The sequence below is a fragment of the Ahaetulla prasina genome, chromosome 5 (assembly GCF_028640845.1).
Source record: "Ahaetulla prasina isolate Xishuangbanna chromosome 5, ASM2864084v1, whole genome shotgun sequence".
NCBI classification, from domain to species: Eukaryota; Metazoa; Chordata; class Lepidosauria; order Squamata; family Colubridae; genus Ahaetulla; species Ahaetulla prasina.
In genome coordinates, this window is record NC_080543.1 from 67,849,239 (window position 1) to 67,861,377 (window position 12,139).

The 12,139-nt window shown below is 41.9% G+C and overlaps 1 protein-coding gene across 1 annotated transcript in view; it reads left to right on the forward strand.

The window, feature by feature from the left end:
* LOC131199940 (cilia- and flagella-associated protein 47-like) overlaps positions 1 to 11,735 on the forward strand; it is a 173,310-nt gene extending 161,575 nt beyond the window's left edge. The window contains exon 9 of the mRNA XM_058186233.1: positions 11,526 to 11,735. Within this exon, the coding sequence (XP_058042216.1) occupies positions 11,526 to 11,735 (210 nt within the window). The remainder of the gene's footprint in view (positions 1 to 11,525) is intronic.
* Positions 11,736 to 12,139: the final 404 nt, after the last annotated feature.

Consider the following 12,139-nt stretch of genomic DNA (forward strand, 5'->3'; position numbering starts at 1 on the left):
GGTAGAACAAGAAGCAATGGGTGGAAACTAATCAAGGAGAGAAGCAACTTAGAACTAAGGAGAAATTTCCTGACAGTTAGAACAATTAAAAAGTGGAACAACTTGCCTGCAGAAGTTGTGAATGCTCCAACACTGGAAATTCTTAAGAAAATGTTGGATAACCATTTGTCTGAAATGGTGTAGGGTCTCCTGCCTGGGCAGGGGGTTGGACTAGAAGGCCTCCAAGGTCCCTTCCAACATTGTTGTTGTTGTTGTTGTTATTTTATTTACACAAAATGACAGTATACACAGCAAATGACTATGCTGTATTTCGTATCACAGATCACTAGTTGAACACTTCCCAAGCATTTAGGACTGTGTGATGTATCGGCGAATTATGCGAGCAGATCCCAGTAAGGTGGCCTTCTGCAGCTGACCAATGGTGATCTTGACAGCGCCAATTGCTTCTAAGTGCTTGCCTAGGTCTTTAGGCACAGCTCCCAGTGTGCCGAGTACCACTGGAACCACCTGCACTGGTTTATGCCAGAGTCTCTGCAATTCGATTCTCAAATCTTGATATCTGGTGACTTTTTCAAGTTGTTTCTCATCAATTCTGCTGTCACCAGGTATAGCAATGTCGACTATCCACACTTTTTTCTTTTCCACAAACGTGATATCCAGGATATTGTGTTCCAAAACTTTATCACTCTGTATTCGGAAATCCCACAGTAGTTTTGCATGCTCGTTTTCAATCACTTTTTCAGACTTATGATCCCACCAGTTCTTTGCTACAGGCAGATGGTAGTTGTGACACAAGTTCCACTGGACCATCTGAGTGACTGTGTTGTGACGTTGTTTGTAGTTGGTCTGAGCTATTGTCTTACAACAGCACAGTATGTGATCAATGGTTTCATCTGCTTCTTTGCAGAGTCTGCATTTGGGATCATCAGCAGATTTTTCTATTCTGGCTTTGATTACATTAGTTCTAATGGCTTGTTCTTGAGCCGCAAGAATTAGGCCTTCTGTTTCTTTCTTCAATGTTCCGTTGATCAGCCATAACCAGGTCTTTTCCTTATCTACTTTTCCTTGGATCTTTTCAAGGAACTGTCCATGCAGTGCTTTGTTATACCAGCTGTCAGCTCGAGCTTGCATCACTGTTTTCCTATATTGACACTTGGTTTGCTGTACTTTTAGCAGCTTCCTCTTGTTGACCTCCATCAAAGCTGGTTCCACACTGTCTTTCACATAATCTGCCAGAGCATGTTTCTCTTCTTCAACTGTCTGCTTCACATGCAAAAGTCCTCTGCCGCCTACCTTTCTGGGTAAATATAGCCTGTCAACATCACTACGTGGGTGCAGCGTATAGTGTATGGTCATCAGTTTTCTTGTTTTCCTATCCAGGCTGTCCAGCTCTGCCTGTGTCCAGTTTACAATTCCAGCAGTATATCTGATAACAGGTATGGCCCAGCTGTTTATAGCCTTGATGGTGTTACCGCCATTCAGTTTACTTTTTAGAAGTTTCCTGACCCTTTGCATGTATTCTTTGCTGACCACATTTTTCACTTGCCCATGCTTGAAATTGTCCAGCTGCAGTATGCCCAGGTATTTGTAGGCTTCGGGTTGGTTGCACTTGATGGTTTGTCCATTGGGCATTTCAATTCCATCACTTTCTACAATCTTCCCTTTCTTCAGTGCCACTGTGGCGCATTTGTCCAGGCTGAATTCCATGCTGATGTCAGTGCTGAGAACTCGAACTGTATTGGTCAGTGACTGGATTTCAATTTCTGATTTTCCGTATAGTTTCAAGTCATCCATGTACAGCAGGTGAGAGATTTTCTGTGAATTTTTAGCAGTTTGATAACCCAGGTTAGTTTTCAGTAAAATTGTTGACAGGGGGATCATAGCAATGATGAACAGCAGAGGTGACAAAGAATCACCCTGGAAAATCCCTCTTCTGATATTTACCAGTTCGTAGTTTTCACTTCCAATAAACAGTTCTGTTTTCCAGTACTTCATTGTATTTGCAATGAAGTTACCGATGCACTTGCATATTCCGATAACGTCCAGGCACTTGATGATCCAACTGTGCGGTAGTGAATCAAATGCTTTCTTGTAGTCAATCCAAGTTGTATACAGATTTGTTTTTTGGCTTTTGCAGTTTTCTAGAATCATTTTGTCAATCAGGAGCTGATCTTTTGTTCCTCTGCTTCCTCGTTTGTTTCCTTTCTGCTCTACTGGCAAGATGTCATTTGCTTCTAGGTAGTCCTGGATCCTATCAGCTATGAACATGGTCCACAGCTTGAACATGGTTGGCAGACATGTTATTGGCCTGTAATTTGCAGGTGTTGCCCCTTTTGCTGGATCCTTCTGTATCAAATAAGTTTTCCCGGATGTTAACCGTTCATTGATGTTTCCTGTCTGCAGCATCTCATTGAATTGTTTGACCATTTTTCTGTGTAGGCTGGTCAAGTATTTGAGCCAAAAGCCATGCAACTTTGCCAGGCGATGTCCAGTTCTTGATTTTCTTCACTCTGTTGCTTATCATTTCAGTAGTGATTTTCAACTGGTCCATTTTGTTCTTGGAAAATTTTGTCTCAAAGTCTCTGATCCATCCAGCAGTTTTGTTATAACCTTTCTCAGTCTCCCACAGGTCTTTCCAAAACTGGGTAGTTGCCGTTTTCTCAGGTTTTTCAATTTTCATATCCCCCATCTGGTTCAGACTCTGATAGAACCAACTTTGGTCTGATTGGAACAATTGATTTTGTTTGTACTGGATGACTCTGGCTTCATATCTTTCAATTTTTCTTGCTGTTGCTGTTTTCTGCTGCTTCACAATTTCCAATGCTTTGTCAATTTTTCTTATGCTGAGCCCATATTTTTTTATCAGATGTTTCTTGATCTTACTATTCTTCAGCTTTTTCTCCTGCCAATTCTTTAAGTTGTTTGCCTCTGCTCGCAGGCACTTGATTTTCAACTCCAACCTGATTTTCCACTGCGGTTTCCCAGTCAATTTTCTAGGGGGCTGCAGCTGTTGAATCCCCAGTTCTTCTGTTACTATAGCTGCTGCACTGTAGGCAAGCTGATTTGTTTGTTCAATTGATGTTATCTGGACTGCTGCAAGTGCATAATTTGCATTTGTCACCAATGGCGCCCAGTGTTTTCTAGGCACAGTCTTCAATGTTGGAAGCCTTCTTCTTTCTGCATTTGTTGCAGCATGTGCCAAGATTTTAACTTTCAGTTCTTGCTGCCTGGCATTGAGTACTCCTGGTGTTTCAATGATGGCTTCAGGCCCTTGCTGATCCTGTTCTTGCAAAATATCTGCATTTTCTTTGAATTTAGGCTGTTCAGTTGCTCCAGATGTTATTGGAATATTTTCTGCTGCTACTTCAACAGTCTGCTGTTCAGTCTGTGTTCCTGTTTCACAATTTTTCCATATTTCTTCCGGTTCGACTTCACTGAGCACTTTGTTCCGAGTGATGAATCTTAGCTGATCAGCTAATTGTAATTCAGTTATCCTTGAATCTGGGTATTCTTGTTTCCATAATTTGTACATCCTTTTTTGATAGCCTCGTTTTTCTGGTTCTGCTTTGTAGTAGCATTTCATTACATTGCGGTTCTCTGACATGGTGTACCTCTGCTGCTTCTGAGGTTGTTCTGCTTCCAGTAGCTCTACAGGCCCATGCCCTGGTTGCTCAGCTATGTATTCTGTCCCCCCTCCCACTTCACGGAGAAACGCGAGTTTCACAGTCCTTTTATTGACACAGACCTGATTCTTCTGTAGGAAGCACAAGACTTGGCAGCGACCGTGCAGAGGCCTGCCAAGTTCTGGAGTCTTTATCTCGGACAGAGATAAAAGCAAGTCCTGTTGCCAAGCTTACAGGAAAGAAAGGCCTTTAACTCCCAAGCGACCGAGGTGCAACACACGCTGGGTAGTTTTTTGTCCGTCACGAAGCCCAGTGGCAGCTTCACCCACTTTTATCCCCTGGAGGTTGTGGCTCCGTGACTCAGCACTCTCTGAGCCTGCCACACCTCTTCCTCTGCTGCGCACGCTTATCTCTTCGTCGCTGTCTCGGGTCGATCCAGGATTGATCTTCAGCAGCTGGAGCTTGGGGCGTTGCCAGGGAGGAGGAAGAGGGTCTGGGAGAGGGAGGCCTTGTCAGTTCCTCCTCCTCCTGGCCTGCAGCTGGAACCTGGGGTGGAGCCAGAGAGGAGGGTCCTGGAGAGGGAAGCCTTGTCAGCTCTTCCCCCTCACTCTCAGAGTCATCCTGCTCCATGAGGACAGGCTCGGGGGCAGGAGCCACAACACTATGGGACCCCTGGCCTGTAGCCCACTTGTCGATGGATGCCCAGGTTCCCCAACATCCAACATGGTCCTTGTTAACCTGGGTGACGACCGAGCTGGTATAGACTTTGTTCGGTTGTGTTTCACCATGAATCGTTGCATAGGTTGTTGGGTGCACTCAGTTCTGCTCCTCGGCCTAGACCTCTCTGGCATGGTTGGACCTGCTGGTAGTTTACACTACCACCAGCACAGCTCTCAGCTTCATTGGAGCAGTTAAACCCTCCCAGCACATCAAGGTGGCACCCAGTGGGGGGATGATGATGATGATGATGATTAAGACCTCATGCTAACCATCAGTAAAATTATATTTATTTCAGAAGTAGATTTTCTCTAAAATAGTTCTAAAATTTAGTCATTTTGAATAATGTTTTAGTAAACTTCCTTCCCTCCCCTTACCTTTACCTATTTTAATAAAAAGACAACTCTTTTTATTAAAACATATACATGTTTTGTACATATACATAAATATATATTTCTAGTATCAAAAAGAAATATTGACCCTGGTAAGCCATTCCAGTTTACATGGCATTAACAGTGGTTGATAACTAGCTATTAAAGCTAAGCCCTATAGATTAAAATATCAGTACAACACAAAATTGGATACAGATTTTATTTATTTATTCAAATTATATGGTTTTCCATCTTAAACATATAACTTTGGGTAACAATGAGTGAAACAAGAAAAAACTTCTTAAATAACATTCAATCAAAAAATGAAAAGGAGCTGAGATAAAACCAACCAATATCATCAACATAACCAAGATATAATTTTAACCACACAACCAGCAAACATGTGGAAAACTCTTAAAAATATCACCGGCTATGGCAAACCTCCTTCCCAGGCTGAAGGTAATCAACAACTGGCAGATGACCTGAATGAGTTTTACTGCAGGTTTGAAAGGAAACTACAGCCACCTATCTCCACAACCCCCATCTCAGACACACCAACAACAGCCAAGCCTCCTACAACTGACCCCATTTCATTGGGTTCACAACCCCTAGTGATCACAGAAAAGGAAGTGCAGGACCTATTTCACAGACAAAAGCCAGGAAAAGCTCCAGGCCCAGACAAGATAACTCCTTCTTGCTTAAAAGTCTGTGCTGACCAATTGGCCCCCATCTTCACCCATATTTTCAATAAATCACTAGAGATGTGTTATGTTCCTTCTTGCTTCAAACGCTCTACCATCATCCCAGTGCCGAAGAAGCCCACCATCAAGGAACTGAATGACTACAGACCAGTTGCTTTAACATCTGTAGTCATGAAAACCTTTGAAAGGCTAGTGCTTTCCTACTTGAAAACCATCACGGATCCGTTGTTAGACCCCTTGCAATTTGCATACTGAGCAAATAAATCAACAGATGATGCTGTTAATATGGCTCTGCACTACATCCTACAACATCTTGAGTCTCCAAAGACCTATGCAAGGGTCCTTTTTGTAGACTTTAGTTCAGCATTCAATACCATCATTCCAGACATTCTTCTAACTAAGCTAAATCAGCTACAGGTACCGGAACAGACTTGTAAGTGGATCACAAACTTCCTAACAAACAGGAAGCAGCAGGTGAAGCTAAGCAAGATCACATCAAATACCTGCACAATTAGCACAGGGGCCCCCCAAGGCTGTGTGCTCTCCCCACTTCTCTTCTCTCTGTATACCAATGACTGCATCTCCAACGATCCATCTGTCAAGCTACTGAAGTTCGCAGTAGACACAACAGTAATTGATCTAATTCGAGACAATGACGAATCCGCATATAGACAAGAGGTCGAATGACTAGCCTTGTGGTGCAACCAATACAATCTGGAACTGAACACACTCAAAACCCTAGAAATGGTGGTAGACTTTAGGAGAAACCCTTCCATACTTCCACCTCTCACAATACTAGACAACACAGTATCAACAGTAGAAACCTTTAAATTTCTAGGTTCTATCATATCGCAAGATCTCAAATGGACAGCTAACATCAAAAACATCAAAAAAGGACAACAAAGAATGTTCTTTCTGCGCCAACTCAGTAAGCTCAAACTGCCCGAGGAACTGTTGATCCAATTCTACAGAGGAATTATTGAGTCTGTCATTTGCACCTCTATAACTGTCTGGTTCGGTTCTGCAACCCAACAAGAAAGACACAGACTTCAGAGGATAATTAGAACTGCAGAAAAAATAATTGCTACCAACCTGCCTTCCATTGAGGACCTGTATACTGCACGAAACAAGAAGAGGGCCGTGAAAATATTTGCAGATCACTCGCATCCTGGACATAAACTGTTTCAACTCCTACCCTCAAAACGACGCTATAGAGCACTGCACACCAGAACAACTAGACACAAGAACAGTTTTTTCCCGAAGGCCATCACTCTGCTAAACAAATAATTCCATCAACACTGTCAGACTATTTACTGAATCTGCACTACTATTAATCGTTTCATAGTTCCCATCACCAATCTCTTTCCACTTATGACTGTATGACTATAACTTGTTGCTGGCAATCCTTATGATTTATATTGATATATTGACCATCAATTGTGTTGTAAATGTTGTACCTTGATGAACGTATCTTTTCTTTTATGTACACTGAGAGCATATGCACCAAGACAAATTCCTTGTGTGTCCAATCACACTTGGCCAATAAAAAATTCTATTCTATTCTATTCTATTCTATTCTATTCTATTCTATTCTATTCTATTCTATTCTATTCTATTCTATTCTATTCTATTCTGAGCCCCCGGATCAGGAGTCAGGTTTTTAAGGTGTCATGTTAAGCCAGTAGGACTGGGGCAATTCTAATCTATAGCAGGTACCACAGCAGAAAAGAATCTGAGGGGTTCTTAGTGCTCTCTGAACTTGGTTGTTTTCTTGCAGACATTTCATTATCCAAACTAGATAACATCATCAGTGCTAGTAAGGAGTGGGATTTGCTCTCAGTTTATATTCTAATGGCTTGCCCTGACAATGTTGGTGGAGGTGGTCTTAGAGGTTCTTTAGTTGGGCTGTTTACTGTTGGCTTGTTTGGCAGTTCCTTGATTGGGGGTATTGTTTACCTGATTGTTGGTCTAATGTTAATATTGGAGTTAATTTATGCTCATTTGTGTGCTGATTGTTGGTGGAGAGGTGTTTTGGACTTTTTGTTCCCTTTTTGGCTTGTTGATTTTCTCTTTTGTATACTCTATAGATATTGTTTATGTCTATGTGTTTATTGATGGCTAATTTGTCAGAGTGCCAGGATTCTAAAAATTCCCTGGCATTTTTGTACTTGGCTTAGTCTAGGATGGACACAGTGTATGTGAAAAATGGGATGCTCGCAACCGCCACTGCCTCTCTACCACCCACCGCCACTGTTCTCAGCCACTTTGACTTGGAGCTTGGCAGCAGTGGTGACAGCAGTGGCACTGGGGTGTGTGGAAATGAGAAGCCCCCCCCCACCACTCTGCATTCCACCAACCTCCTTGCCCAGCTCTCTCTCTGGCTGCCCATGATGAGTTATGCCCACAGAGAGTTAATTGTGTGGAGGTATCCTGCGGCAACTTGATGGTGGTGAATTGGCAGAGGTGAATTGGTGGTGGTTGGCTGTCTGTGCCAAATTGGTCACTCCTAGACCCTGTCCAGAAAAGTAGTGTGTTGTTGTTGGTAAATTGGATCCCTTAGAGCAGGGGTAGTCAACCTTTTTATACCTACCACCCACTTTTTTATCTCTGTTAGTAGTAAAATGTGTCCTTATCATTTGGATGCTTTGTAGAAAGATGTCCTCATAATCGACTTGGCTTCATTGCCTCATTGGATAATGTTTTATGACACAATAAACACATTGGATGTTGTTTATTTACAACAGATTCTATGAAACCCATCTTCAGATACTCTGGTAAATAGCCACAAGCGTATTTCTTTTTTTGAGACATGGGCTCATAATATTTCACAATATTTTGTTTGAAGCTGTAGACATGTGCTCATTCTCACAAATCTAACTGCGTACTGACCAGTGCAACCGCAAACAAAAGAGCCTGTGTCGTCTGCGCATGCCTCTTGCACATCGTGGATTGGGTTGGGGGGGCGCCAGCTACCAGCTCTGTTTGTCTGTTACACCTGGGTGGTATAGGGGGAGATGTGCAAGCTATTCTGGGATGAGGCTCTTTTGTTTGCGGTCGCACTATAGTACCATTTAGTTTCACTTACGTAACGTGAACTAAACTTATGCGCCGGCGATACAAATAGTATATTTTCAGAAATTTAAATTATCACAAGAAATTCTATGAAAACCTAATGAAAATGTTTTTAAATAATGCTATGAATTTTTTTTAAAAAGTCAATTAAATTTTAAAAAAAGGAAAGTGCTTCAGTATTGGACAAAACCCCTACTGCCCACCATGAAAGCTGGAACGCCCACTAGTGGGAGGTAGGGACCAGGTTGACTACCACTGCCTTAGAGGAAAGAAAGGAAAGGAATCTTGTGTGTATGTGTGTGTACTAGATTGTAAATTGCTGCTACTGATCAAATCTTTATTTTGATATCTTAATCACTGATCACTGTAACCCAAGTGTTAAATGTATTTTAAATTTAATATATGAAATATAGCTATTTAGCCTACTACTTAGTATTAAGGTTTTGCTGGCACTGCTGTAGCTTCTCCTAATATTTTTTTATCCCCACCACCAATGTGGAGACAATTGGATCCTGCATTAAGTGCCAGATAAAATTCTTTCAAGTCTCTTGAATTATTGTGTCTAAATATAGATTGTTCTGTTATGGTCTTCATACAAATGCTAAACAGGATGAAATAAGATGAATTCCATAGTATCTCATATTTCTTGGATGTTGAATTAAATCCAGTGTCTAAGAAATAATCAACAGCATTATCTTCTGTGACCACCATTGGGAAGGAATGAAAACAGTATAAATTTGGTTCTCTTGCATTCATCTCAACTGGATATAATGGTAAAGTACAAGATAACATTATAAGATACAACTAGTACAGTGTTATGAAAAAAAACCTTGGAATCAGGCTGCTCTTCGTTGCAAAACCACAGTGCTTTGCTTCTTTTTAATAAAAGCTGGTCATAAAAGGTGATTTTTTCTAATGGTGTTTACATAAGATAACATTAAATGTTTATTAAATAATCTTGTTTCTACCAACTCTAATTAGTAACTTTAGCATTTAGACAACATTCTAAATTTGAACCTTGTTTTTATTTTAAATCTTGTTTTAATGTTGTAACGTAACTATTTCACTTAGTAAGAATCTTATGCAATGTGTACAAACACTGGAAAAGATGTTCAATCCTAATACAAAGAGCAATGCTTGATCTTTGCCAGCTGTAGTTTTTATACTGGTAGAATATACCCATGTGTTCCCAATACAAAAGTTTCCAGGATAAACTATCTGTGCTTCCCTGAAAAGAAGACTGGGTCTTATTTTCTTTTGGGCCCCAAAATAAGCACTAGGGCTTACTTTTTTTCCATGTGTGGGAGGCCCACTTCTTCTGCTTGCTTGTGGCGGGACAGGAGGCTGCACAGTATACCAGTGCCACCATGGCTGTGAGGCAGGAGGAGTGGAGCTGCCCCACATGCCCTGCACCAGCTTACCTCAGCACCCCCCCACCCGCAGCCAGGCCATCCATGCCCCAACACCTGCCTCACTTCACGGCAGTGGCTTCAGCAGCCCTATCTGTTGTTACCGAGGCCCAAGTAGTGATTACCAAACACAATTCAGTCCTGAACAAACTTACTTTATTAAAACAGCTGAGAATTAATTCATTCTCAGCTTAGTCCAAAACAAATTCTTCATAAAAAGTCCTTCGGCTTTATCACCAATCTTTGTTGTCTTTCGAAACCTGCCAAAGGCTTTTCTTGGCAAAAAAACCCCCACAAAGTTCAAGAGACACTTACAAGAAGCAACGGAATCAACATTGCTTTTCCACAAAGTACCCCACGGCTCGTTGCTGCTCTTTTAAGCCTTATGGGAGTGGCCAATCATCTTCTGGGCTTACTTCCAAGTTGTCCTTTTTGCTTCAGCTGCTCTTGCCTTCTGGCAGCTCTTCTCATGCATGCAAGGCTCCTCCTGTTCCTCTGCTTTTCTGCTTTCTGCCTCTGGAGGCTCCAGAGTCTGCACATCACTCCCAAATGGCCCTGGCCCCATCTTTGCCTCTGATGCAGAGCCCTCGTCCGGGTCTTCCTGACTCCAGGAATGGCCCATCATCCTCCCCAGCCTCCTCACTATCCAACTCCACTGCCAGGTCCGCAGGCTGCTGGTGGCCCACAACTCCATCCAGTAGGAGCCTGCATGGTCACCAGCCCACTTCTTCTGCTTACTCATGGCCACAATGGAGCAGGAGGCCGAGTGATGTGCTGGTCCCATGGCCATCAGACAAGACAGGGGAGTGGAGCCGCCCCACGCACCCCACAACAGTTTACTTCAAGGCCCCCACTGCCAAGCCAGCCACATCCTGACATCTGCCTTGTCTTGCAGACATGGCACCAACACACCACTCGGTCTCCTGCTATGTTCCAGACGCGAGCAAACAGAAGTGGGCCAGCGATCACTTGGGTTCCTGCTGCATATGGCTATCAGTGCTGCTGCCATGAGGCAGATGTTGGGACATGGATGGCCTGGCTGCAGGGGCCCTGAGGTAAGGTGGTGAGGGGTGTGTTGGGCAGCTCCACACCCACACCTCGCCTCATGGCCATGACACTGCAAGCAACCAGACGGAATGGGTGGCCAGCCAACTGTGCAGGTTCTTAAGTAGGGCTTATTTTCAGGGGAACAGGGTATTCGCAGTTTGCTTTTTCTATGCCATATTATGAGATAACTCATTAAGTCAAACTAAGACATTAAAAATTTATGCTATTTTTTCTGCTTACCCCCAATAGTTACTGGGATACAAATAAAGCCACCACCTTATTTGTTAGTTTTGGGTACTTCCTACTGTGCAATAATCTCCTTGAAACAGATTTCCAAACTGTGGCACATTGAGGTGCTAGACAGTGTGCATATTTGAACATGCTGCTCTTAGTACATAAAACAAAATGTCCTTTTTTACTATCATGGTAATGCTTTATTTCCACTAAGGTGCAGTTTCAACAGTGCAGCACCCCCACATGGAACACAATGAAAGACATAATTACAGGCATTGTACCAAATAGCTGTATATGCTTCACAGTAACAAATGATAAACTTTTATTGAATCTTTTCTTCTATGTTTTCAGACTGCAGCAATCCAATGGATGTATGAAATTAATGGTCTACTCCCAAAGACTATCCCACCCACTTCTTCAGCAAAAGTAATTTGTAGGAATACGTACATGAGATCAGCAACAGTGCGACAGCACAATTTTGTACGGGAAAATATGAAAATCTTATCTACCAGTGTGTCCTCCCCAATTAAAGGGGCACCTCTCATTTTAAGAACAAAATAAACTTTTATACAAAATAATTGTTTATCTTATGAAAAATGTAGAAAAATATTGATATATAGACATATATACTACAATTATGTTAATTAGCAATTAATGAAGAATTTTGTTTCATTAATTTGGAAAAAATGTGCAAAACTTTCTACGTTCTTGGGATTTAGTGGCTGTGATGAAGAGGAGAGTATTGCAATTTTCACAATGCCTAACACTGTGGGATTATATAGTACATCTATTTTTAGGGTAGAAATAAAATTCAATGTTAGCTAAGTATAAGACATTGCAAAGCATGATTTGGGCTGTTAATGCATACAAATAGGAACATCAACGTTATTATGGCATCCTTTATTAATAAGTACTATAATTATTTCCTATTACCAGTGCAATATTGTTGATTGTTAAACTTTTAT